At 34.8% G+C, this 27,882-nt stretch overlaps 1 protein-coding gene across 4 annotated transcripts in view; it reads right to left on the bottom strand.

The window, feature by feature from the left end:
• ARL6IP6 (ADP ribosylation factor like GTPase 6 interacting protein 6) overlaps nt 1-27,882 on the bottom strand; it is a 36,673-nt gene that overhangs the window by 6,479 nt on the left and 2,312 nt on the right. For all 4 annotated transcript variants that reach the window (XM_032355593.1, XM_032355595.1, XM_032355592.1 and 1 more), the window contains exon 3: nt 18,687-18,819. In XM_032355593.1, the coding sequence (XP_032211484.1) occupies nt 18,687-18,819 (133 nt within the window). The remainder of the gene's footprint in view (nt 1-18,686; nt 18,820-27,882) is intronic.

Below are 27,882 nucleotides of genomic sequence, written 5' to 3'. Positions count from 1 at the left end.
AAGAACTGGTGATTTTAGGCAGTTTTCCTTCAGCCCTTTGGTTTGGTTTTGCGATCCCACAAGTTCTATGAATAGTAAGAAGAAAAGAATAAGATTAAATGGGGGAGGGCCTGTAATTCTAGTGTTTGTAGGTTTTTCAAAGGCTCTCTCAGTGTGAGGCTCAGAAGGTATTTATGGTCTATTACAAATTCTTTCTTAATTTTATTTATTTATTTAATTAAAAAAATTTTTTAAAAGATTTTATTTATTTATTTGACAGAGTGATCACAAGTAGGCAGAGAGGCAGGCAGAGAGTGAAAGAGGGAAGCAGGTTCCCTGCCAAGCAGAAAGTCCAATGCGGGACTTGATCCCAGCACCCTGAGATCATGACCTGAGCTGAAGGCAGAGGCCCAACCCACTGAGCCACCCAGGTGCCCTAATTTTATTTATTTTTAAGATATTATTTGAGAGAGAGAGCATGCGTGCACACACACACAGAAGACAGGGGAGGGCCAAAGGGAGAGGGAGAAGCAGACTCCCTGCTGAGCAGGGAGCCTGACGTGGGGCTCAATCCCATAACATGAGATCCTGACTGGAGTGGAGGGTAGATGCTTAACTGACTGAGCTCCCCAGATTCCCCTCTTTCTTAATTTTAATTTGCATGCATGTATAAGGTAAGGCACTACTGGTCTTACACAAAATAAAAATAAAAACCCTACTGGCCCAAAGCATCTATTGTGTATTGTTTCATTCAGTTTTAGCATGAGACCCAAAATATAATGAAAATTAACATGATATCATTTAACATAAGGATTCCAAAATGTTTCTTATTGTTATAAGTCATTCATGACCTTTTATTTCATAATCTGAAGCAGTCACACACTGCAAGGGGAGGAAGGGCTTGGGAAAGTTTGGTAGAGTATATACAATTTTTGCTCATTAATTCTTCTATAATTTCACGAAGGAAAATGTATGGATTAGGAAAATGATTAACACTTTCCAGGTGCACCTGCCTGGCTCAGTAAATGGAGCATGCAACTACTGATCTCAGAGTTGTAAGTTCAAGCCCCATGTTGGGTGTAGAGATTTTTTTAAAAACACAAAAAAGAGGGTATATGCTATGGTAAGTGCTTTAAATTGTGTAAGACTGATGAATCACAGACCTGTGCCCCTGAAACACATAATATATTATATGTTAATAAAAAATTAAAATATAAATATACTTGAATCCTAAAAAATAATAATTAAAAATTAAAAGGGTAGCACTTTCTTCTATCATGTATTTTAGACCAACAAAACAAAATAACTATGGTTTTTAAATCCTACATAATAAAATATAATATGGGAAACTTGATCAGATATATAAATAAAAAAATTTCTATCCAGAATAAGTAAAACATCAGCATTATTTAATATTAATATTGTCAAACCCACAAAAGTAGATAGATAACACTGCAGCCCTGTCAAGCTAATTTGATTTTGTCATGCCATACAGAGTTCTAATTTTGGACTATGCTACTGAATAGATGGAAAACACACACACACACACACACACACACTCCCCACAAAGAAATCAAATCCTATCACCTCATAGCACTATTTAATGGAAATGTTTAACTTTGATATCCTTCCATTTTATTTCAGCATTCACAGTCTCTGAAATAGGCTTAAAGAAATTTTGAAAATGACGTGACTATTTTTAGAGACTTGCTACAAATATTTCAAATATCAATGTGACCAAGAAAATGAATTCAAAATAAAATTCTTTCCAAGCCACTCATATTTTCTCCATATACCTAAACACACTGTAACAAATTAATTTTCTTAAACCCCCCCACCCCGTTCAAAATGTTTTGTGTCAATTGTATATAAAATATAAGTGTGGGGTAGGTGGCTCAGTTGGTTAAGCATCTGCCTTCCATCTGGGATCAAGTCCCACATTAGGGTCCTTGCTCAGCGGGGAGCCTGTTTCTCCCTCTGCCTACCACTCCCCCTGCTTGTGCTCAATCTCTTTCTCTCTCTCTGACAAATAAATAAATAAAATTAAAAATAGAATAGAGAAAAAAAAATACAGTTAACAAGATCAAGTTTTCTTAACAATATGAATTCTGACCCAAGCTTTCAGAGATGGCAATGGACCAACCAAAAGACAAAAGAGGTGTAAAGGAAAAAGGACAGAGCCAGAAGTGAACTTACCCTTAAGATTTCATGCATATTAGGTGAAGGACTGCACCAGATTAACACAAGGTCCCTTCCAGTTAGTTCTAAATTTTGATTAATTATTCAAAGTAGCTGGGATAAAATGACAACATCTGAAAAAGATTACATAGGTTTTTTTCTACCTATTAAAAAGGGCTATTGACCAACATTACCTGTACTTAAACTAAAACAATTATCCAGGGAGTAGAACTACATACATACTTTGGTCCCAAGGAGTCAGTCAAAGAGACCCAATTTATAATGAAAATTAACATGATATCATTTAACATAAGAATTCAAAATAATCTGAACATTTAAAAATAAGTAGAAAATAGACAAAGCTTACTGACAAAACCAGAATGTTTCTTAAAGGAAATGTTAGAGGATTCCTAAATATGGATTTTATTCACTGAGATAAACTTCTATACTGCAATAAAGTTCTAAAATCAAAATGGAAACAAATGGGAAATACCATTCAATAAAAATTGTATTGGAAAAAATATGGTGACAAAGATAGCATTATAACAGAACAACTTCCATATCCTAAAAGATAAGTTATAAAAAAGATACCATTTGGTTTTGGTTTTAAAGAATTTCTTTCCAATAATAAATAATCCTGCAGTGAAATTCTTATTTGGTTCCTGTTAGTATTTAAGCACTTAAACTCTGTAGTTAGACAAAGATGTATTTGAGTGCCAGCTTTGCCACTTACCAGGTGTATGAAGATAGAAACTGTCTGACCTCTCTGAGACTCAATTCCCCAAAATGGAAATAAAAGTAGAAATAAAACAGAATTAAAAAATAAAAGTAAAAATAAAAATCTTTCCTTACACAGCTGAGAATCAGGTGTCTGGCACATAGTAAATAATCAACAAATATTAGCCACTATATATAGAAAAGAAAGCTGGCCACAGATGAGATTTTTAAAAATTCTTCTGACATTCTCTTTCCCTCTCCCTTTAAGCAAAATACCTACAACTAGACCTATCTCAAAACCAAACCAAAAATCAAAAAATAAGATTATACAAACAGACCCAGGAGGTAGATAGAAGAAAATAACTGAAGATTTATGAGTTTGTGTATGTATATGTGCATTTCTGCTTGGTATTACCCTCTTGCTACAAATTCACAATCATTGACCTTTGTAATTTTCTAAAGAACCTAAGACTTCTAATATTTATATCCAGATTTTATAGTCCAGAAACATACTTTCTAGCAATATATTTATATTGATATTTAATAGTAACATAAAGTAAGTAAGTTATAAAAGAATTAGATTTTAGTTACATTTTATAGGAATGGAATATATATATATAAAACTTAAGATTTAAAGGACTTAAATGATTCTGGATATTAAAAGGAACCATAAATTAAGGTGCTGAATTAAGACACTGCCAAAAGTTTCAAATAAATTGCCTTTGTTTATTGAAGACAGAGACGAACAGGTTCAAGCAGGTCTCCTCTCGTTTCATGTTGTTTATTGTTTTCACTGTAGCGCTCACTGGTTGACTCTGAAAGGACTCTCTATACTACATACCAGACTACACTCTATTGAAATCTTCATTCTTATGTCATCTTAATTCCAATATTTCCTCTCCCTCTTCTATGTTCCTGCTTTTAAGACATGCTTTTACGACAGAATTCTCTCCAATTTGAAATAGTCATTTCACTGCTAACCAATTTTGCTCTAAGCAGAAAGCTCTCTGTACTTACCAGAATAAGAAGTTATATTAAGGGCCTACAATAAGAACCAACTGGCTATTTGTTTCTGTGTCTGACTGGCTCAGTTGGAGACAGGATGAGCTAGTTGGTACTAATTTATTCCCCCTTCAGACATCTGAGTTGTCTTTTGTTTTTCATTCTATCCCAGGCCAAGAAATCCCCAATTCCCAAAGAATTTTAAGCTGCGTGAGCTTTGGTTAAAATAACTATCCGTTTTTCATCTGGAATCAGAAGTTCTTAACCAAATCCAAAATCTGAAAGAAAATACTAAATACCACTATATTTCAATCACCTGCAAAGTATTTCCTTTTATGTTTCTTTCAGAAACACAAAATAATCCAACTTCTTTAGTATTCATTTCTCTAAAAATTACTTATTAGAAATTGTGGAGAGAATGAAGTTGTGTGTATTCCAACTAACTTTACCAGTGCTATTTAGGACATAAGGGTTAGAATTTTAAAAAGGAAGCTTCCCTCCCTTAGGAAATGCTGTCTGTCATTAAGGAAAAAAACAACATATTCACCCCTTACTTTATACTCTGAAGTTCTTTATTTTACATATTCACCCCTTACTTTATACTCTGAAGTTCTTTATTTTACAATTTTCTCAGTTCTCTATTCTTTTACTTCACCAAAATTTACATAATGAGTTATATATATCAGGCATTATATATGGGAGATAGAGAAATGAGCAAGAATAAGTACTGTCCTCGATACTGCCCTCTAAGACAAAAGTCTAATGACACAATGTGCTGAGTGTTAAAAGTTTTGTAGACAGCATTACTGCAACATAAGGGAGCCATCTGGCTTGAAGAAGGGGAGATTTTAAAGAAGAGTTAATGCCTGATCTAAAACTGAGTATGAAGAAATTAGAATTCTAAAGAAATGACAACATGTGTAGAAGCAAAAGACAATGGAGAGTGCAGGAAGTGGCTAATGATTTAGTATGGTTAAAGGATCTGGAAAGCAAACTCTCTTTCAACTGAATTTAATCATGTCTCTAGTACTTACAAAATGACATTAACCCACCTGAAAATCTAATTCTTCATCTTTAAAATGAGAATAACAATTCCTCTCTTTAGTGTTTTCGTGAACACTAAACTAAGATAACATTAACAATGTTTGTTTCAGTGCCTAGCATTTACTGAGGACACACACAATAAATGCCAGCCTTTATTTTTGTCTCCTTGACTGGCTGGAGTTACTAAGAGAGAGGGAAGAACTGAAGGCAATCCTGGGTTTCTCACCTGAGTTACTGGCTGGATAAAATATCACTCACCATAATAGGGAAGCCAAGAGAAGAAACAGGATGGTGGGTAGTGAGAAATAATGAAGTCAATTTTAGATAAACTAAACTGAACTACGCCTACAGGACACTGGAGTAAAAATTCCCAGCAAACAAAAGTAAATACAAATAAAAACCAAAAGGCAAGTTCCTCAGGAAAAGAGCCTCAAGGCAGCCCGGATAGACTTGGAAGTCTTCAGCCAACTAGCAAAAGCTGAAAAAAGTGATTCCATAAGAGAAGTAGTGATCAGGAAGGCTGAAAGAAAACAAAGGAGTGGTGTCACAGAAATTAAGAAAGAAAAGAATTCTGCGGAGGAATCGTAAGCCATCTGAAAATGAAAGAGGCACCTGAGTGGATTGGTCAGTTGGGGGTCTGATTCTTGTTTCCAACTCAGGTCATGATCTCAGGATTGTGAGACAGAGCCCTGTATTGGGCTCTGCATTAGGCCCTGGGCTGGGCATAGAGTCTGGTTGGGATTCTCTCTCCCCCTCTTCCTTTGCACCCCCACCCCACCCAATGTGTGTGTGTGTGCATGCAGGTGTACTGGCGCACACACACACTTTCTCAAAAAAAAAAAAAAAAAAAAAGAAACAAAGAAGGAGAAAAGAAAGAGAACATTTAAATTTTATAATTAGGAGGCCTGCAGTCAAATCAAGGAGAAAACAATTTAGTATAGGGTTAACTCCAAGACACCTCTGCTAGCAAATTTAGTCAGTGTGGAGATAGGGCCTACCCCTTCTCTAGTCTTTGAAGATGCTTAGACAGGCAAAGTGGGCATAAGGATTTTTTTTTTTTCTCTACCGGAGGAGAAACTTGAATGTTTTAGAAATATTCCAACAAGAAGACTAGATAAAGGAGAAACCTGAAGATATATGAAAAAAGGTAAAGGATCTAGAGCAAAGGAAGTAAAATTACGTTTGGGCAGGTGTGAGGACACTTTATACTCTGAGAGAAGAGAAATAGGCAGAATAATATCTGTGTTTGTAAAGTAAGCTTATAATCAGGAGAAGGGGAAGAAGCTGGAAGTTCACTCATAATGACCTTTCTGTGACTGGAAGTGGAACCCACAGAAAAGAGTGTGATGGGATGAGGATCTGGAATAGCCACAGGGGTTTAAAAAAAAAAAAAAAAAGGAGATGGATCGACGGATGGTTGGATGGATAGTGCTACCTGAGATTCTAGTTCAGACTATGAGGGTTGTGAACTCTGATTACTCAGATCTTAGTCTGGATGATTCAACTCGGCCTTATTATTCTCTTTACATGAGCACCACTGGCCTTGGCTTGTTTTAGAATGAATTTGAGGCCTTCTGCTATTTTAACATTTCATTAGCTTTGCTCCGGGCTCTCTCTAGTAGGCTGGACTTTTTTGACCTCTACAATTCTGCAACTGTATAGGACAGGTACATCAAACTTTTTTCTTTACACAAGGCTTGGTAAAAGGAAGCCAATTTTTCTCATAGTTCATAACAACTGAACACGCAAAATTTGTATTTACTTTGGCTTTCCTATTGCAAATTTTCAATTAAAATTATTTTCCTTGCCACTAAATTATGTTTCCTACTCCATTTCTTAACCCTGGAAAACCATTTCCCAAACTTGGCAAGCAAGTCACTTTGGATTCACAATCTAAAAGGGGAAGTGAGTAAAATAAATACAATGGGGGGGCGCCTGGGTGGCTCAGTGGGCTAAAGCCTCGGCCTTCAGCTCAGGTCATGATCTCAGGGTCCTGGGATTGAGGCCCGCATCAGGCTCTCTGTTCAGCAGGGAGCCTGCTCTCCCCACCCTCACTCGTCTCTACCTACTTGTGATCTGTATGTCAAATAAAAAAATAAATAAATATAATCTTTAATAAATAAATAAGCAAATAAATAAATAAATAAATAAATGAAATGGGCTTTAAAGCAGCTGTCTTACTTATTTTGTTATAATTTTAAACATCCTCAAGTTGTAAGCTTTCCGGCTTATTCAAATAGGCAGACTTTAGTTGAACTTTCATTACTACTTTGGATCATTTATTCATTAAAACTCAGATATTCAGTAAAATGTATTAAGTCTACCAGTAAGGTATGAAGTAGTTATCTGTTTTCGAAAATTGAAATGTGATTTTTAGAAATGTGTGCCATACCCTTATGGCTTATAAAACTAGTCAATTAAAACTATATGAACAGACAAAGAAACCCCACCATATATATATTATATATATTGTAAAATATATATTTGGGGTCTCTCTCTCTCTCTCTCTCTATATATATATATGTATTGCCCCCAAATTAAAAATCTTTTGTAAGCACTACCTAATTTCAGAGTAGTCTCCTGAAGCAGGGATTGGCAAACTAGAACACACTTGTCCTGCACCTATTTCTTCTTACTGGAACATGGCCTCACTCATTCCTTTAGGTATTGTCTATGGGTGCTTTGGTGCTAAAAATCAACTTGTTTCAACTTTAAGGGTATGTGAGAGACCATATGATCCACAAAGCTAAAAATACACACCACTTGACCCCTTACAGAAAAAGTTTGCTGACTTCTGTCCTAAAGCCCTCCTATTCAAAGAGTAGTCCATAGACCAGCAATATATAAGCAACGCCTCTGAATTTCTTGCAAACTCAGAATCTCAGACCCTACCCTAGACATAATGAATCAAAATCTTTATTTTCAACTAGATCTTCTAGTGATTCTAAAAGCCTCAAAGTAAATACTGATGCTCATTATTTGGAAATCTGTAAATTAGCAAGGAGATTTCTAACTAGATCATCACTTCAGAAATCTATCTCAATTACTTTCTACATGAAAACTTCAAATTTACACTGTAGCAACATGTTCTAAATAGATTTCATGACTTCTTTAAAATTTTATATGACAGGGAATTAAAGTAAGAAATCAAGTTAAGAGATTACCTGAGGAGGAAAATTTCTCCTATTTCTTTTTTCCATTTATATATTTACATTGCTAGGACAGCGGCTACACAATGGTATATAAGTATATTTATGTATGTACATTCAAATTAACCTTTTAGGATTAAATACGGCAAAATATTTTTAGAATGAGACCAAAGAATAAGATTAAAACTATCTTATTAGTTAGCTTACTAGATTTTAAAGTACACTCATATTTGAGTGGAGTGATATATTTCAAATGCATACACACACACAAACCATACACACATATTCACTTATGTACATAGTCACAAGGTTTTACTAATCAAGAAGATTACAAATACAGAAATAATTATGAACTAGTCTGTTAAGACTAGTTATATTGCCGGGTTATTTAAAATGAGACTTTACAACCCTTTCACCTTCAAAAGTATGTAACTGTGCTGTTTCATAATGAGCTTGTACTGTTTTCTAATGATCTTATATTAATTCTATAATCACAAATTATTAAAAAAAATCAGTAAGGAGAAATTTTAAATCATGGTCATTGTTCTAACAAATACACTTCTAAATTACTGAAAAATAGAAAATGCTATTAAAATATAAAGTCATTAGAAACATGTCTGTGTATTGACCTCAGGGTTTCATGATAAATCTGAGGTAAAGATTATCTGGATAAACATTTACTTAAAAGATGTAAAAGGTGAAGGAAAAAGTATAAAGATAAACACTGTAATGTATCATTATTAAAAATACATAAGAGCTGGGGTGCCTGGGTGGCTCAGTCAGCTGAGCATCTGAATTTTGGTTTTGGCTCAGATCATGATTTCAGGGTCCTGGGATGGAAGCCCTCACTGGGCTCAAGGACTTACATTATAAATAAGTATCATTAAAAGAAAGTACGTACCATCTTAACGGAGCAAGCTGATTTATCAATCTACACATTAGTAAATTATAATAGAATTTAAAATTTTCAACTTTAGTAGGAGTTCCTCATTTTTTAAAAAGACTTTATTCTCTTTAGCATTTATTGTTTGCTAGCTGTACTACCAACTTCTCTGGTCCTACTTTCTCCTGTATAACATATGGATGGTTTGCTGAGGTCTTTAATCCCTTTTGGATCTCAATCCTGCAATAATTATGCCTCCCTATATACACCAGTCTTTTATCTAGAATTTTGCCAACTAGAAATTTTAATTGAGTCACAATCCTATGCTTTGCCAGTGTGATACTATCTAATGTAATGACCTCTGGGCACTGAAAAATCCTAAAGATGAGCAAAGTTCTTGAAATGGAATGATGCATGTATAATTTTAAGTATCTCTTATTGTACAATTCCTTGAAAATCAGTCAAAGGGAAATAAAGGCGTATCTGGTTGGATCAAAGTACGTACATATTAACCCAAAGTTTATCTATATATAGCAATCCACTACGTTGCAAATTGAATAACATCAGAAATTTTAACTTTATTCACTAGTGCGCTGAAGTAGAAAAATGCCCCCAAACATCCATCTGTGCTGAGTACTATCATGATTAAACAAAGTCCATATTCCATAGGAAGTTAGGGCAAATAGCACAAAAGATAAAAAGAATAATTGGATTCCCAAGTCTTTAGATTTCACAAGTCAGTTTAAAAAATATTATTTTGAAAAAAGGAAGTAACTGACACTGTGCTTTGTTGCCAAACTTTTACTTTGCCAAGAACAATGTTTGAAAATCATGACTATCTATGGGTGCCTGGTGGCTCAGTCAGTTAAGTGCCTGCCTTGGCTCAGGTGATGATACTGGAGTCCTGTAATGAAGCACTGAGATGAGCTCCAGCTCAGCTTCTCCCTCCCCCTCTGCACCCCCCAATCATGTACTCTCTCTCCCTCTAATAAATAATTCTTGGAGAAAAAAAAAATTACTATTTAATATCAGCATTATTTCATTAAAGAAAGACGGTCTATATCAAAAGAATACAAAGAATAAAATCTCAAAAGAAGTAACAATTACCTAATAAAAGATACTTGGCAGCCAAGAGTAGGCCATGGTTAGCTGTCTAGCTTAAAAAAATCTCAATTAAGAAAAGAAATACTCTGGGACGAAGACTGCTTTATCAGCTAGTACATCTATTGCTTTAATTAGTAAACTTACACTTATTACCTATGAGGATGGATATCATTGTTTTTATCCCATTTTAGAAGTTAAAAAATTAAGGCTTAGAGACACGGACTTGCTCAAAAGTTCTGCTAGTATAAGGTGCAGCCTGGATTTGGAACCCACTCCTTTCTTTCGTTCTTTCTTTTTCTTTTCTTTTCTTTTTTTTTTTTTTTTAAAGATTTTATTTATTTATTTTGAGAGAGAGAGAGACCAGGAAGTGGGGTTGGGGCGGGGGTAAGAGTGGCAGGCAGAGGGAGAAGCAGACTGCTGCTGAGCAGGGAACTTGACATGGGTCTCCATGAGATCATGACCTGAGCCAAAGGCAGACACTTAACTGACTGAGCCACCCACGCACCCCGGAAGCCATGTCTTATAAGCCCTTTCATATACCAGGCTGCCTCCTGTGATTTACAAAGATTGCTGACACATGAAAAGTTCTAAGAACAAAACCGCAAGTACTATCCCTCAAGTATTTCTTATCAAGACTATTCTATGCATATGCACACCTGTGCCTTTTCAGTAACACATACATAAAACATTGTAAATTAGCATAGGCAAAAGCCATAGCAAACAGGTACAAAGCAAATACTCACTTGCTACACTACTTTATGAAAACAAGGAAACCAAGTTAATTAGTATGATTTCTACAGGATTTTCTTACATCTATTTAAGTCTCCTTCAGAACAGTAATGGAATATATAAGACATGCATATATTTTAACCCTTCACTTCAAGAACCCACAGTGCAATATCATCAATATATTCATTAATAGTGACCACGTTGCCTAATGAAACTTCATGATACACAAATATCAAGGCCAAGTTCTTAATTCATCTCCTTCATCAGTAGGTTTTCCCTCCTACTGCAATTAGCCATCTGACATCTGTTTCATTAGTCCAAGGCAATAAAGAATCTGATTCAACAAAGAGGCAGCTCTCCAAATCTCTATGAAAAAGTTGTAGAGTCAATTTATTGTGCTCAATGTTCAATCTACCGAGCTTCAAAAAGGACTTCTAATTTAATACTAAGTCATCCTTCACCTCTAAAACTCATATTACTGCCAAAGAAACCATGACCCCATTTTTCTTTTTTTTTTTTCTTAAAGATTTTATTTATTGATTTGAAAGAGAGAGTGAGCCAGAGACAGGACAAGCCTGGGGAAAAGCAGAGAGAGAGGGAGAAGCAGAGTCCCCGCTGAGCAGGGAGACCGACAGGAAGCTTGATCCCAGGACCCTGGAATGATTACCTAAGCCGAAGGCAGGTGCTTAACTGACTAAGCCACCCAGACGCCCCCATGACCCCATTTCTATTTTGATTTTACTACTGTATTTGTCTGTATCGTCTTAACCCCTAAGAATTAAAGCCCCTAAAGTCAAGAAGGACAAGTTAAACTCTTTAATAACAGAAAAATAAACCTAATGTTGAATAAAAAAAAAAAAAAGATATTCCAATACAGCAATGCCAATCCTAAAACTGGAATTTTTTACGATTAAATATTTTACTCATTGTATGCTTCCCTTCTATAATAACATATACTCATATATAAATGTAACAAAAACATAAATATTTCAGCAACTGCTTACATCCAGGACACTTTACACATAAAATAACACAGAGGCACGTGGGTGGTTCAGTCCACTAAGCATTTGACTCTTGATCACAGGATTTTGAGTTTAAGCCCTGCACTAGGCTCCATGCTGGGCATGGAACCTACTAAAACAAACAAACAAGCAAACAAAACACATGCTAGAGTATCAGATCATATGTGTTAAATTTTAGTCTGTAAAATGATTACCAAAAACTGTTTACCAAAAAGCAATTCACACAAAAACCAACTGTTCCCTTTTCTTTCTCATTTCTATTTCACTTTGCAGATTCCAAATAAGCAATATACTTTAAAAAAAAAAAAGCTTTACAGAAATAAATTAAATTTAAATTAAATTAAAAGCATGTGTTTTTTGCAACTGAGTATCTTCATATTTACCAAATATCACTTGTGACTGAAAAAAGATACAGAAAGGCATACAACTGAGAATGTTCCTGACAAAAAGACCAACAGTTTCAGGAAGACAGTGGATAGCTCTCAGTTTGTTCATTAATCATGAAATACTTGGGGCGCCTGGGTGGCTCAGTGGGTTAACCCGCTGCCTTCGGCTCAGGTCATGATCTCAGGGTCCTGGGATCAAGTCCCGCATCGGGCTCTCTGCTCAGCAGGGAGCCTGCTTCCCTCTCTTTCTCTCTGCCTGCCTCTCCATCTACTTGTGATTTCTCTCTGTCAAATAAATAAATAAAATCTTTGAAAAAAAAATCATGAAATACTGTAGACTGCCAGTCAAATTCCACAGATAATATTTAAAGCAAGTTTAGTGAAAAAACACTCTTCTTCGTTAGCACATTTCTAGAAATCATAGCATAATACCAATAATTATAAAGATTCCCCATTTTTTGACCACGAACTGTGCCTCAAAAAAGGTCATGATTACAACCAGTAATTTATTCTATCCTCAAAGACTCATTTTCACTTGTAATACTCATGATGATAAACTTCTTAGAACAGAAGACGAGAGGATTTATGAAGAACTAAGATGTTTTCCAAAATCTACAACACTGTGAATGCATGACATGCTATCTGTACAGTGTTTCTCGAGAAGGAGAAAAATTACTTAAGATCAGTTTCTCAGCAAGAAATTCAATAATTCAGACTTTGGATTCAGGTAGCCAATTAACTAGATATCTTACTTTTTTATATTACCTTCGACCAGCATAAGGTTAAAATTTGAAATTGCCAGTAATACTCGATTTCTATAATACAGCCCATCCTTAATAATTTTAACACAAACACTGGTTTTTTTTTCTCCTTGAAAATAAGTCTTTGTCGATATTTCTAGCACAAAATAATAACTCTATCCCTAAAAAATTAACTTCTTGGCTTGAAGATTATAGTCATACACTGTTAAATTTTAATTTTGATCTAAATGCACATTTTTTCATTCCAACAATAAGACTTTTGTTAACCAACACTATTGACTGCAATGAAGGAACACCCTTAACTTAAGAATATTGGTTGGCCCTTGACCCCTGACTGACTCTACATAAAATCACCGCAAAGCAGACAAATTTAATGACCACTTTCACTGTTCTTCATATCACCATTATTAAATATTTTGATTCTTAATTAAAAAAACGAGTTTTCAACACTTATTGTTTGCTAAACCCATCACTTACATTATCATTTTCCACTAAATTTATTTCTAGACTGCAAAGTAACATTTCTACCTTAGGTGGGACCTATTATAATTAATTGAATGATTTTTACTTTTAGTATGCTGAGTAACTATAAACCTGCAGCTACATTATTGCTCCACTAGATGGGGCACAGGTAATGTGAAATTCACTGTTAGGAAAAATGCAGCTTCAAGGCACCCTTAGCCATACCTAGCTTCCTACCCAATCAGGAAGATTTAAATAACGAGATATCTTTGGATGAGTAGGTCACATTCCTAGATGCATTAACTCCTGGAAACTATAATGCAGATAACCACAATATGAAATACTGATTAACCACACAGTTACATTTGCCTGCTCAGAAATCCCTAAGAAAACTGAATGAATGAATGAATGGGGAAAACTAATGTGAAGTGAACTGGAGATGCTGATTAAGCAGCCTGGAAGAGAAAAATAATGAATTACAAAGTAGTGAGAAGTAAGGAAAGCCTATATAGACACTTTAATCTGAAGTTACTGCCTCTGTCTCATTATTTAACATGGTAACATATTTTAAGAAATTTTAAAAAAATGATTTAAAAGTATATTTGATTCAAATACACAAAGAAAATGCTTCCTAATAGAGAAGTCTGTGTGTGTAACAATACAGTATACCTTTTAACCCAGTTTGCTAAGTCAGTGTAATAATTTTTCTTAATATGCCTTTTGAAGTCCATTAAATACCTGTCTGAAAACATACCTTGCAAAGTTCTTTGTTATTTCCTAAAGAGAAAATTTCTAAATTTTGTTATGGACTATGCTTGTACCCCCTTCCACACTTTCTCCTATTTATGTGTTAAAACCTTACCCCCCCCAATGTGATAGTATTAGGAGGTAGGGTCTTTGGGTGTAATTAGGATGAGATGAGATCATGAGAGTGAAACCTGCTCTCAGTCTTGTGAGGATACAATGTGGAGGCCATCTGCAACCCAGAAGATAGTTCTCATCAGAACCCAACTAAGTTGCCACCCTGATCTTAGACTTTCAGTCTCCACAACTGTGAGAGGAACAAACTTCTGTTGTTTATAAGCCACCAGTGTATGGTACTTTGTTGTAGTGGCCTCAGCTAATAAAATACCTAACAAACATAAAAGAATAAATATGAAAAAATACTTTAATGAATACAAGAAAAAGATTTTATTTCTAACCTCAACTCTATCATTGAATTATTCACTCAAATTGCTGATTTCATTAGACCTTTCACATAATATTCACTAAATATCAATACATGTTGTTTTTTTCTTCCCTTCAGGACTTTATATTTTTAGGGATAAACAACTGAGAGGCCCATGTATACTGTGGCTCTCATTTTTTTTCTCCACTTTTACCAATTAGCTTATTGGGGGGGGGGAGCCCAAATGTTTAAAATCTGCAAAGGAGAGCAAAAGACTGCTTCTTAAAAAAACCAGCTAGACACGATTATTTTACTCTCATCATGTCTGATACTCATGGTACTAGGAATTTAAAAAATAAGGAAAAAAGTCCCTTCATTTTATGATTCTTAACTATCCTGCTTTTCTTTAGTCTCTAGTTAAGCAAATCCCTGCTTAATAAATTATCTTTGAATCTAGCTATCATTTACATTAAATTTCCCTTTAAAAATAAACTGACATATGATGACGTCTTTAAAGTATATTTAAAACACTGAAAATTCAAAAGAAATACTGAAAAAAAATTCAAAAGAAATAATGTTAAATAATATAAACATGATATTATACATATTATAAAACATAATGTTAAATAAAAAATGGTTTATTAAACAGTATATCTACTATGATTCTAAGTTTAATTTTTAAAATATGAAAAGAATGGAAAGATATACATTAAAATGTTGGCAGCCACTTTCTGTTTATAAGTTTTCCCATTATTTTTTTTGTTTTTTTCTTTGAATTTTCAACAAAGAATTTGTACTACTTTCATTTAATCAGGAAAAATATTTGTATTAACATCATTATTTAAGTTATAAAATAGCCTGTTACAAAGATATTTTTATAAATGCGTATTACAAATTACTGAAATGTATCAATATAATTTCTAAGAAAATGAAGTCTGATAATTTCAACTTTCTCAAAAGGTACAGAAGTCCTTTCCTTGTACAAGCTCTCACTCTACTGGTGACATAGAGAATATACTTATTCTGACATTTCGGAGTACAGTTATTGCATTATTTTCTATAAGCACTAGAGGGCAGGATTTTCACTATAAAACTTAGTTTCATCAATTAACTCTATATTATATCTACTTTTGTCGTCTGGTTTCTGTTAATATGCCATCATCTATCACTATATTTACTATATGTCTTTTTTGGACTGTGTCTGTATCAACATATGGTAATTTTAAATGACAGTTTCACTCATGGCCTTGGATATTTAATAGTTGATTTATAATATATAAAATGAAATTACCCAATTTACAAACGGAAAGAAATTCAAATATATACATGTGAACATAATGTACATATTTTAAAACTGTGGCTCTAGGGCTGTATTAAGAAATATGCAATCTGAGTCGCTAATCTGACACTACCTCATATTAAAATTTAATGAGTAAGAGCAGCTGGCTGGCTTAGTCAGTGGAGCATGAGACTCTTGATCTCAGGGTTGTGAGTTCTACACCCCTATATCTGGTGTATAGATTACTTAAAAAAGTAAAATCTTAAAAAAAAAAAATTGAATGACTAAAAACACACTGAAAACAGAGGTCTATCAATACTGGTTGTAGTTTAATACAAAATGCAAAGATAGGGCACCTGGATGGCTCAGTCGGTTAAGCATCTACTTTTGGCTCGGTTCATGATCCTGGGGGGCTTGGGAATGGAACACCACACTGGTCTCCCTGCTCAGTCGGGAGTCTGCTTCTCCCTCTCCCTTTGCCCTCTCCCGCTTGTACTAGCCCTTTCTCTTAAACTCTCTCTCAAACAAATAAAACCTTTTTAAAAATGCAAAGACAATTTTTTAAAAGGATTTACTCATTTATTTTGAGAGACAGAGCATGTGTGTACACGCACAAGTGAGCAGGAGGAAGGGCAGATGGAGAGGGAAAGATTCTGCAGCAGACTGCCTGCTCAGCACATAGCCCCACACTGGGCTCTGGGGCTGGATCCTATGATCCTGAGATCATGACCTGAACCAAAAATCAAGAGTCAGATGCTCAACCAACTGAGACACCTCAGGTACCTTGAAATGCAAAGATGATTTTTAAGAAATTAGTTAAATATCCACAGAATTCCAGTTTCTAAATAGAATACTGAAATGCTTTTCTCTAACTCCAAAAGCTTCTAATATCTTTAAGACTTATGAATTCTGGTGGGGGTAGAAGAGAATCTACAAGGGAAAATGATATTTCAGGAAGAGAAAATAGCAAGAGTAAAGTCATGGCATCTCAGAAGTACAGTTTATTCAAAGGATGCCAGGGTAATATGATTATGTGGATACAGAACAGGGTGCACTGGAGAAATAGCTAAAGATAAAGCTGGAAACGTTGGGTAGAATCACTTGGGGAAGGACTGTTTTGCTGGACTTGGAAGGTGACATCAGTTTGAAGGCAGTGAGAAAACCACTGAAGGCTTTTAAACAAGGAAGAGTGTGACTAAGATCTGCTTTTACAGAGCTAACAGTATACAGGATGATTTTGAAAAGTGAAAGTCTGGAGTAGGGGAGATGACGGATTGAAGGTCACTGGCCAAGGCCTTAAAAAGGGCAAAAACACTGAGGGGAAAAAGACAAAGTATTCCAATAACAATCCAAAAGGCAAAGGATATCCATTTGGCAAAGGATAAATGCAGTGAAAAAGGGTTTCAAGCCTTGATAAGTGAATGGAGACTGATGTCTTAAAGACAGGCTGGAGTCTTAATAATTTTAAGTGCAGGGTGCGTTCTGATATCCAGGCTGCAAGATCTATTAAATAGCTAGGAATCAGGAGAGAAGTGAGCTATAAAGAAATAAAAGGAAAAAGTATGTAAGATTATGATTTTTGGTCGCCTATGAAAGGAGCCTAATTATATTATCAACATTAGATGCACATTCCTTGTTACCAAGTAATTAATGTCATCGAGCAGCAGGAATATAAATTTGAATTGAACAGAATATTGCATAGCAAAATAAACTTGGCAACTGAATGGTACTCATGTAAACTATGGGATGGTATTGAGCTGTTGGGTATAACTTAATCAATTTAGATTATTAATTACTCATCAATGACTTCTAACACATATACACAATTTATTGCCAAGGGTATGATTTATGTTTCATATATAGTATAGAGATTTGTTAAGATGTTTAAAATACACGCACATATTACAACTGAAGTGAATCCAGAAGTGTTAAAGATCTATTTATAAGATAGAAAAATATAAGTTTACTAATAATAAGAGCTGGTAATATAATGACTATTAATAAGTATTGTTAGAAGTAAACTTCCTATTTATAGAGTCCCTCAAATAGATTTTATTTGATCTCTATAAGCTGTCCATGAAGTAAGCTGAAGCTGGTAGTAATAACAGCAACAATAACAACAATACTCTGGTAATATACATATCTTAAACTAAAATTTATTTCCTACTCTTCACCTTTTCCCTAACCCCTCAGTTTATAGAACTCTCTTATTTGGAAATTTACAGTATTTAAAACCTGAGCTTTCCTGACCTAAATAAACTAGATTAGAACACTGCCTACTCAATTTTCTGAAAGTCTTTGAAATACAGAAAATACAGACCAAAGAAATTTATTGTTGTTCCATAATGAAATGCATCTAATTTGATCTAGAGATATAAACTGGGTCTCATAAATGCTTGCTAATTATTAAACAAAACTGAAATCTAAGGAAAAGTCTAATCCAATTATTAAACTGATATTAATCTAACCATTTATACAAGCATTTAGTAAAACTTACACATTGCTGATATAAATTTAGCCTTCATAAACTGTTTAAATGAAATTCCATCCCAAAAGGATAAATAGTAATCAAAGTTCCTTATTTTTCTAAATCATTTCTTGAATTTCATTTTTTAAACAACCATTACATTCTCTCGGTAAGGAGTTTAAAATATTCTCCAGTTATCTAAAGGGTGAGCCGAACTGAAAACCTGAAGTCATTTATATTTTACAGAGGCAGGGACCTCAATATGTTATCTTACATAAAGCAGCCTCTGGCTCCTATCTGTTTTAGCATTTCAACAGAATTGGAATGGGTTAAAAAGAAGAAACAGGAATACTTACTTGAACTTGGCTGGTGAAAGAGGAGTAGGAGGAAACATTCCTGGTTCAAAAGAATCAAAATAAGTCACTGTCCAAGAAAAGCTACAGCAGGAGAATCCAGCAGATAGAGATATTATAAGTAGAGTCCAGAATCCTTAATGGGAAGAGAGGAGAAAAACTTAATTATTAACACCAAAGCAATTTAAAGTAAACCAGTATCTTCATGTTCAAAAGATTATGTGTATTTTTGAACTTCTGAACTGCTTGTACGTAACACGTAAGAGATTTGAGCTTAGTACAAGCAAACTCATGCAAAAGCATAAAATACTAAATTAGAAGTCATATCATTTAGGGGCACCTGGATGGCACAGTGGGTGAAGGCATCTGCCTTCAGCTCAGGTCATGATGCCAGGGTCCTGAGATTGAGCCCCGCCATTGGGTCCCCGGGTCAGCAGGCAGGGAGTCTGCCTCTCTTCTCCCTCTTCCTTCTCCCCCAGCTCATGCTCTCACTCACTCTCTTTTCAAATAAATAAAATCTTTTAATAAAGAAAAAAAAATAAGTCATATCATTTAACATCTTATCATTTCAACTGTGAGTTAATAATAAAAAAATAATTAAAAGTAAATAACATTTTAATAGTTTAAAATTCCTATTATTTAACATGGGGAAAAGAGTACAAATTCAACTTAAGAATATAACTTATCTTCAGCTTTATAAAATTCAACTATAGGAAAAATGGTTAAAATACTTCACTGTTAAAATGTTTCGACATTTTTCACTTACTTTGTGAATCATAGCTTGCTATCTTTTATTACTAGTATTACGTGATTCCTTTCTTTCCATATCATGCACTTTTGACATAAGAATTAATTTTATGGTATCTACTCTTTATAGCTTTCCTATAAACATTATAAACCTCATCAGATTCTTCAATTTTCCTTAGTATATGAACAAAGGTTAACTCCCAATTTAAAATGGGTTGGGACCCTAGGTTCTAGTTTCAAAGTGGAAGACTGCAAGATTTTCTCAAAGAACTCTAAAGTCAAAAGGATGGTATTATATTGGACGCATGGAAGGGGTAAAAGACAGAGAAATGGAATAAGGGAAATGAACAAAGTGAGAATAGAGGGAATAAATTAGACAGTTTTTATTTTTAAGATTTAGTTATTTGAGAGAGAGAGAGAGAGAGACAGTGAGAGAGGGAACACAAGCAGGGGAGTGGGAGAGAGAGAAGCAGCCTTCCCACAAAGCAGGGAGCCCCATGCAAGGCTCATGACCTGAGCTGAAGGCAAACACTTTATAACTGAGCCAACCAGTTGCCCCAATTTGACAGTTTTTAGATACATATTCAAACTGCCTCTTTAAGAGAGTTTACTATGCCAAGACCACTGATGACTGTGTCAGAGCCCTCAGTAGTACCGGGAGGGAGGAAAGGTTGAGAAGACTACAGCTGAGAATGACATGAATTTCCAAATTTCCTGGCTGCACAAAATGTGCAACCAAGATGTCTTTTAGCAAGTAGTTAAGAAATATATGCATCAGTCTGTATATAAACCATACAAAGCCCAGTAACAGACTGATAAAACAGCTAAGAGACAAACTCACGGCAATGAAGTATTAAGAAATACTGTGGCAAATCTATTTTTTGAACAATTAACCCTAATTTTTTCTCACTAGTTCCCTTTCCTTTACTCCCTTTCTCAGAGATAACAAACTGTGCACTCATGGCCCCAGAAGGATGTGAGAAAGAGAAACAGCCACAATGTCTCTTTGGTTTTTATGTTACGAAATGATTAAGCAACCTAGGATAGATAATAAGCAAGAGGGTAGATCAACACAAAATATCTTGAATACACAGCAAAGATAATGAGTTGATTGGGATACAAATAAAATGTTTGTGTAGAACAGGGAGAAAGAAAGAGAGGGCTTAATGCACAGGTGAGAAAGATTTCTCCTTGTTTGAAGAAAGTGTTATGTCTGCTCTTGTGTATATGTATGGAGAAGGCGGGTAGTACTGCCGGGTCTTCCTGGCAGAGCCATGGAGAGGCCACACAACAGTCCAGAGGGATTATAATATCTTGGCAGATGGGCCCAGAGCCAAGTCTACAGATGTCCCTCCCCAAAGTGGGGCACAGAAAGAGCAGATGGTGATGTGGCTTAAAAATGCAATATCTGAAAGGCCATCCTTACCAGAAAGCAAGATGTTTCAGCAGTAACTCATTTGAGAAAATGTTTTGGCATAGTGTCACACTTCAGAACCTTAACCCAATCTGGGACTAGGTAGATAGAATCTCAGCAGAGACTGAGGTACAACCTTCCTGCCAACACAGTGAGATACGGGACCAAAATAAAAATTATAAGTGCACTTAATGTACAGCTACAACTTAATGATGGTTATTCTGCCAAATAGCTATTACTTGTTATTATTTAGATGAATACTGCTAAAGGCGAGAAAATAATTGACAAGTTTACACTGTTTAATATTATATAATACAAGTCTGCAGAACAAAGATAGTAATTATGAAAAATCAACTATCCGTGGACTGTTGTGGAATGATGTAAACTTCTAAACATCTAAAAAAAAAAGTGAGAAAGACACAAAATAACAGATTAAAAATTTACAAAGTATGAGGCTTTCTAAAGTCCATCAAGCTTTTTCATTCAGGTTCTTTAACAGAACACCTGTCAAAATTCATACAAGAATATCCTTGAGTTTTCAAAACTGAGCACTATTCCCCAATCTAACTGTTTGCCTCATTTTGGGTTTTCCTATTTTATATTCACTTTGAACTAATCAACAGTTACACCACTGATAAAAGCAGATTCACAATGAAAGGTCTACAAAAGTACACAGTAATATCATAGTCTAAAAGTGCTTATGCTTCAGAAAGTGACTCAACTTGTTTGTGAACAAGCAGAAAAGCCATACAAGTTGGCAACTAGCAACAACTGAAGCAGATTCACAATGAAAGGTCTACAAAAGTACACAGTAATATCATAGTCTAAAAGTGCTTATGTTTCAGAAAGTGACTCACCTTGTTAGTGAACAAGCAGAAAAGCCATACAAGTTGGCAACTAGCAACAACTGAATCTTAACAAGTACCCTCCTCCAGAATCCTGAAGTCAAAAACTTGACAACTAATGCTATGTAACTCCATTTTATCAAGAGTTAACATAATTTGTAAACAGTACAAAAGCATATAAAAGTTAAAGTCTTCCTACCTCAATTAGCCAATTCCACTCCTAAAAGCAATCAGAATTCTCACCAGAAAAACTGTCCTGTGCTTTGCTACTCTCACATACTGATGAGACCTTTTATATCAGTACACATAGCCATAATTCTAATGCATAATTTATGATTCCACCAATTTTTTAAGATTTATTTATTCATTTGAGAGAGGGAGAGTGACTACGGAAAAAGAATTGAGATATAGAAAAGATCACTAAAATCCCAGGATGTATCTTAGATTTATAAAAGGATCCAACAGACCAATATTTCAAGATTAAATAAGCTTCATTCCATCAAAAACATAACTAGTCTCTGGAAGATGCCCCAAGAAAGAATAAAAAGTCATGAAATACCCGTTTTACAAACAGTATTGTTCAAGAGAATTAAAAAATGGGTCCAATAGACCTTGACTTATATTGAGCATTCAAACATGTAGCCAATTAAGTGACTTCACTTTGAGTAGGTAAGGATAGGTTTTGAGATCTTTTAATTTCGAAAAAAGAAAATCTGCAGGATTTTGTTATTGATTATGTCAGGTTTGTGAACTACTAGACCAGTGATTCTCGTGAGCTAGAAGCATAAGCATCACCTAGAAATTTATTAAAAATGAAGAATTTGTGGGTTCCATACCACACCTACTGAGTCAGAAACTCTAGAACAGGCGAAGTCCAGTAAGATAAGTTTTAAGTCTTCAGCTAATTCTAATGCCAGTTCAAGTTTTACTTGATTGGCCTAAGAAACATCTCCCCAGATCCCAATTTCTTGGGGATTAGAGTTCCCAATGTGGGCTTCTCATTACACTTCTATGTAGTAAGGAGACCTGCAATGATTTTTAAGACAAATAATTGGGCTGCCAATGATAATTCTTGCTAATAACCCATATTATTTCTTCCTTACTGTTGTGCCTAAGCTATCTAGTGACATAAAAATTTTAATATACATTGTTGTGAATTTTGGTTCAGAAGATAATTTATGTGAATGAATGCAGGAAGGTTGGCAATACTAGGTGAAATAACACATGTAAAAAATTAATAAAGTTTGGCATACCACAAAGGTTAAAAGTATTATTAATTGCTGAATGTTACTTATATTTTTCTAAGCTTAAATTTGTGCTTTTCTTTAAACAAAGATTTTCTTTTTAAAAAATTAATTAATATTTTTATTAACATGTAATACATTATTTGCCCCAGGGGTACAGGTCTGTGAATCACCAGGCCTACACATTTCACAGCACTCACCACAGCACATACCCTCCCCAATGTCCATGGCCCAGCCACCCTATCCCTAAACCCTCCACCCCCAGCAACCCTGTTTGTTTACTGAGATTAAGAGTCTCTTATGGTTTGTCTCTCTCCAGATCCCATCTTGTTTCATTTTTCTCTCCCTACTCCCCACAACTTCCCGCCTTGCCTCTCAAATTTCTCATATCAGAGATCATATAATAATAAACAAAGTTTTTTTTATTGAGAGTCATTGTCATTAATTATAGAAAATAGAAAGTAAAAAGATCTAAAACTCAGGTAAGTTATCCAAAATTTTGGTTTCATTTTTCCAGTACTTTTGGGCTTTTGTTTTTCTCTTCTTTTTTTGCCTTAGTCATTCTTCAACTAATAAGCAATACACACAATTTTACACACACAGCCACAGGAGAACATATTTGTGAAATTTTCAATGATTACTTGAGTTACCCCACCCAGCTGCAGAGAGCACTGTATCATATCCTTAATACATACTGGCCTCAAATTACAACGCTCAATACATTCACTGAAAACAGTTTAAGTTCAGTTTCCATTATTTTTCACTGTAAGGAAGAAACTGAATGGTTGTTTTCAACCTGTGCCTTTCTAAGAGAACGGGTCACTTTCCAACGCATCCTTTCTCTTGGAAATTTTTACCAAGATTCTAATGTTCTATCTTATGAAATCATGAGGGTAGAGTCTCACTTATCTCTTGGCAGAGTAAATAACTGATAAACTCTTCAAATGAATTGTTTTCATCTTTGATTGAACTTAGTATTGTATCAATCATCTCTGTAAATGTTCACAAGCCTATAAACACCTCAATCATAAAGGATAACTAGATGGGTAGCTTAAAAACAAGAATATACCTGGATGGCTCAGTTGGCTAAGCAATTGCCTTCCGCTCAGGTCATGATCTCAAGAGTCCCCGGAACAAGTCTCGCATTGGGCTCCCAGCTCCATGCGGAGTCCGCTTCTCCCTCTGACCTTCTAAGCTCTCATGCTCTCTCTCACACTCTCTCTCTTAATAAATAAAATCTTAAAAAACAAACAAACAAACAAACAAGAATAGCCCCTGACAATGCAAAATGCTACATATCTGGTCTTAGCCACAAAAGAGACTTAATGTTAACTATTAACTAGTAGATGTCAAGAGTGACAAGTACCAAAAATCTTTTCAGACTGAAGGAATTCCATGAAGTCAATTACAATTCCTGTATGGAATACGTAGGACATGTATATTAAAAGTACTAGTCCTACATTTAATTTAATGACAGTAGTCTTAGATTAAGCATTTTCCGGTAATAGCCTATCTTTGTTTTTCTTATGTGCTTATTTCAGGCTTGCCTCAAATAACAGGTCATTTTATCATACGCTGTAGTAAGATATGAAAAAAATGTAAATATTGGAAATAGAACTAAGTATGTGAAAAGTTATAAAACTTGGAAAATGTGATGGATACAAAAATGAAATAATTCCTATTTGTTTGCTTTTTTTTAAAAAAAATTTTATTTATTTATTTGACAGAGATCACAAGTAGGCAGAGAGGCAACGGAGGGTGGGGGGGGGGGGGGGGAGCAGGCTCCCTGCTGAGCAGAGAGCCCAACCCCAGCTGAGGGCAGAGGCTTTAAGCCACCCAGGTGCACCTAATTTCTATGTTTTATATTAGTGCAATCAATCTGGCCTAAGAAGAACCTTTAGCAGGAAGGACTAAAATGTGATTTAACTAAGTAAACTTAAGTTTTATTTATCTCCTTGAAAAACAGGCTTACAGTAGGGAATGGTTTGTAGGACAATTATAAAAGGAAAGTCCTTCTAATGCCACCTAGGGATGATTAAGGTAGATGAGTTCTAAAACCAGGTGACAGCATTTCTTACATCTTCCTGGCTGGTCTACCTCACCAATAAAGAGGAACATTGATAGCATAACCCTATTAACCATTAGGATCAATTAATTCCCCAAATGCACTGATACCATGCTCATCATGAATCTCTTTTTGTTTAAATTATAAACAGAGTTTCCCAAGAAGACTGCTTTCAGGCAAAGATGACAAGAGAATGGCAGTGTTGCAGATCCTTTCAAAGTCAGGTTTCTTAAGAGGCAATTGGACTTATATCTTATTAGTCTGTCACTAGTCAACTTGCAAGGACTTTAACTGCCTTTACACACACTTTTTAGGGGCTCCCGGCTGGTTCAGTCAGTAGGATGTATGACTCTTGATCTCACGGTTGTAAGACTGAGCCCCATGTTGGGTATAAAGATTACTTAAAAATAAAATCTTCAAAAACAAAAAAAAAACCCACACTTCTTTAAAAAAAAAAAAAAAAAACGAGATTCTTACCCTGCAAAACTATTTCTTAAACTGTGGGGTATCAAAATCACCTATAAAAAATGAAGATTCTTGGACTCTACCCTGAGCTGAAACAAAACCTAAAGATACTTTTTAAAAGAAAGTCCAGGTGATTCTTAAGCATACTAAAATGAGAGCTGTTGCTAAAATTTGCTCTTAATGAGCTATGCCAATCTTGGACCAGGCTTAAATTGCAATAAAAAAATCTGCAGTTTGCAAAATTTTTATTACTCTTTCTAGAAAGAGAACTCTTTCAAGGGAGAGTAGCTAGTATGCTTATATTATTTGATTCTAAAAACCAGGTGATTCTTAAAGATTTGAGGCAATTTGCAGTAAAATTTAAATAGGAATCACAGAAATATAAAGATAACAACAAGTACGAACAATAGTAATTACAGCAAAAAAGGGTAATACACAAAACAAACATTATATTTACCTATGAGGTACCTAGCAAACAAGGCAAAATAAGTGCAATGAAATACAACAAAATCAGGATTTAAAAAGGCTACATTCCACTTTTCCTGTAAATAGTGGACAAATTCAACAGTTTTTATTTAAGATTGTTTATTCATGTTAAAAACTTTTATATCAATTGTAAACAGGTAAGGATATAATTCCACAGGCATTACTTCACAAATAAGCTAATGCAGCAATCCTTCTTCATACCTAAGCTAACTCAAGGTTGATTTGATTGCAAGTCAAAATTTGAAAAAAAAAAACTGGCCTATTTCCAACAATCAGCTGTCTCAATTAGACTTTTAACTGGACGCTAGTAGTCAAGTCAAAACATTCTTCTGCAGAGAGGTTATACTGTATTTTCTTCCAATGGAAGAGAATTCCAGCTTAGAACAATGTAAGTGTTATTTCAGTAACTTCAACTTTATAGGTGCTTAATCATCTTGGCACTGCTTCTCTGAGACAGGTTAAGAATTCTATACTCTTTCTACAGAAAATCATTTTCTATTACACATTACAATGAATATGAATATTTGTTATAACTATGCACACTTCAAAGTTATCCCCAGGAAAGTGACTGAATTAGTTCACTAGATATTGAGTATACTCTCTATCTGACCACCAAAGCATCGGTTCAAAATAAGGATTTTTGTTTTGGCATAACTATTGTTTAGTAGGGTTTTTTGGCCACAAAGATACAGTAATTTCTCCTCACTCCTGAGATTGCTCCTGAATCTTGAAAGTGAATTCATGCCATTAGGAAACACTTAATGATCTTCATATTAGCTGTCATAGTATTAGGTATCTATCAGGCACATCCAAAAGTAATATCAGACTAACTGGAAGTAGAAAAAGCAGCAGGAAAACGACAGACAACGCCTTATTACATTCCTTTTGATATTGAACAAGCCATTCCTTCAGATGACAAGTGCCACCCTATGTTTTTCATAAATGTTCACTGAATGAAGTTTTCTAACTTTTAAATAGCAACACAGAATTCATGCCTAGTTCTTAAGATTCTGTTCTATTCTTGTGGCATCAAGTTGACAGATCAATAAATGCTATGAAAAGCCTCATAACCTTGGCTGTTTTTAGAGATGATACAGTGTAACAATATACGCTGATAAAATGTGTAACTGTTAGTACATCTTCTCATGCAAGAAGTTGAGAAGACCAAGAAAAGTTTTCATGAGACTAATTTGTTTCTATATTTTGAATATAAAGGTATCCTCTTCTGCAAAATCAGTCAGACGGTATTTTTTATCATTGTGGGGCATAAGCCTTGAAGAGATTAAATAGATCAGCTAAAATTAGGAGAGGGGGTGACATGCAGGATAGGATCTCAACTATTTTTTTTTACAATTCAGAATGATTAACTGAATAAATTAACAGCAAACAGGAGTAAAATATCCCAAACCAGTAAAGCTCTGGATGCTTCAAAATCATTCTGTCGGAAGAGATAAATACAAGATAAAAAACCCTTAAAGTTTTCACTAGTAATCTGTATGGCATTCTTTTTTTTTTTTTTAAGATTTTATTTATTTATATGACAGAAAGAAAGAGCAAAAGCAGGGTTAGCAGCAGCCAGAGGGATAGGGAGAAGCAGGGACCCTGGGATCATGACCTAAGCTGAAGGCAGATGCTTAAGGACTGAGTCACCCAGGCGCACCTCTGTATAGCATTCTATAGAAACTCAAGTCTGACTCTTCGTTGTCAATAACCTGTACAAGTATGTCCAATACTTACTACATTTTTTAAAAAACAATTTGCTTAGAGGAGATTTAAACTTAAGTTTCTCCTGAGGCCTGCTTAAGATGTCATCTTTGCTAAGTTCATGAAGAAGTGTTTTTTGTATGTTTTTAATTCCTGGAAAAAGGTATAGGGACACTTTTCCAGAAAGTAGCAAGAAAATGTTAAGTAGTCTCTGGGTCTTTGTCACATA

The sequence above is a fragment of the Mustela erminea genome, chromosome 8 (assembly GCF_009829155.1).
Source record: "Mustela erminea isolate mMusErm1 chromosome 8, mMusErm1.Pri, whole genome shotgun sequence".
Lineage (NCBI taxonomy): Eukaryota > Metazoa > Chordata > Mammalia > Carnivora > Mustelidae > Mustela > Mustela erminea.
This window is presented reverse-complemented; position numbering and strand designations above follow the sequence as displayed.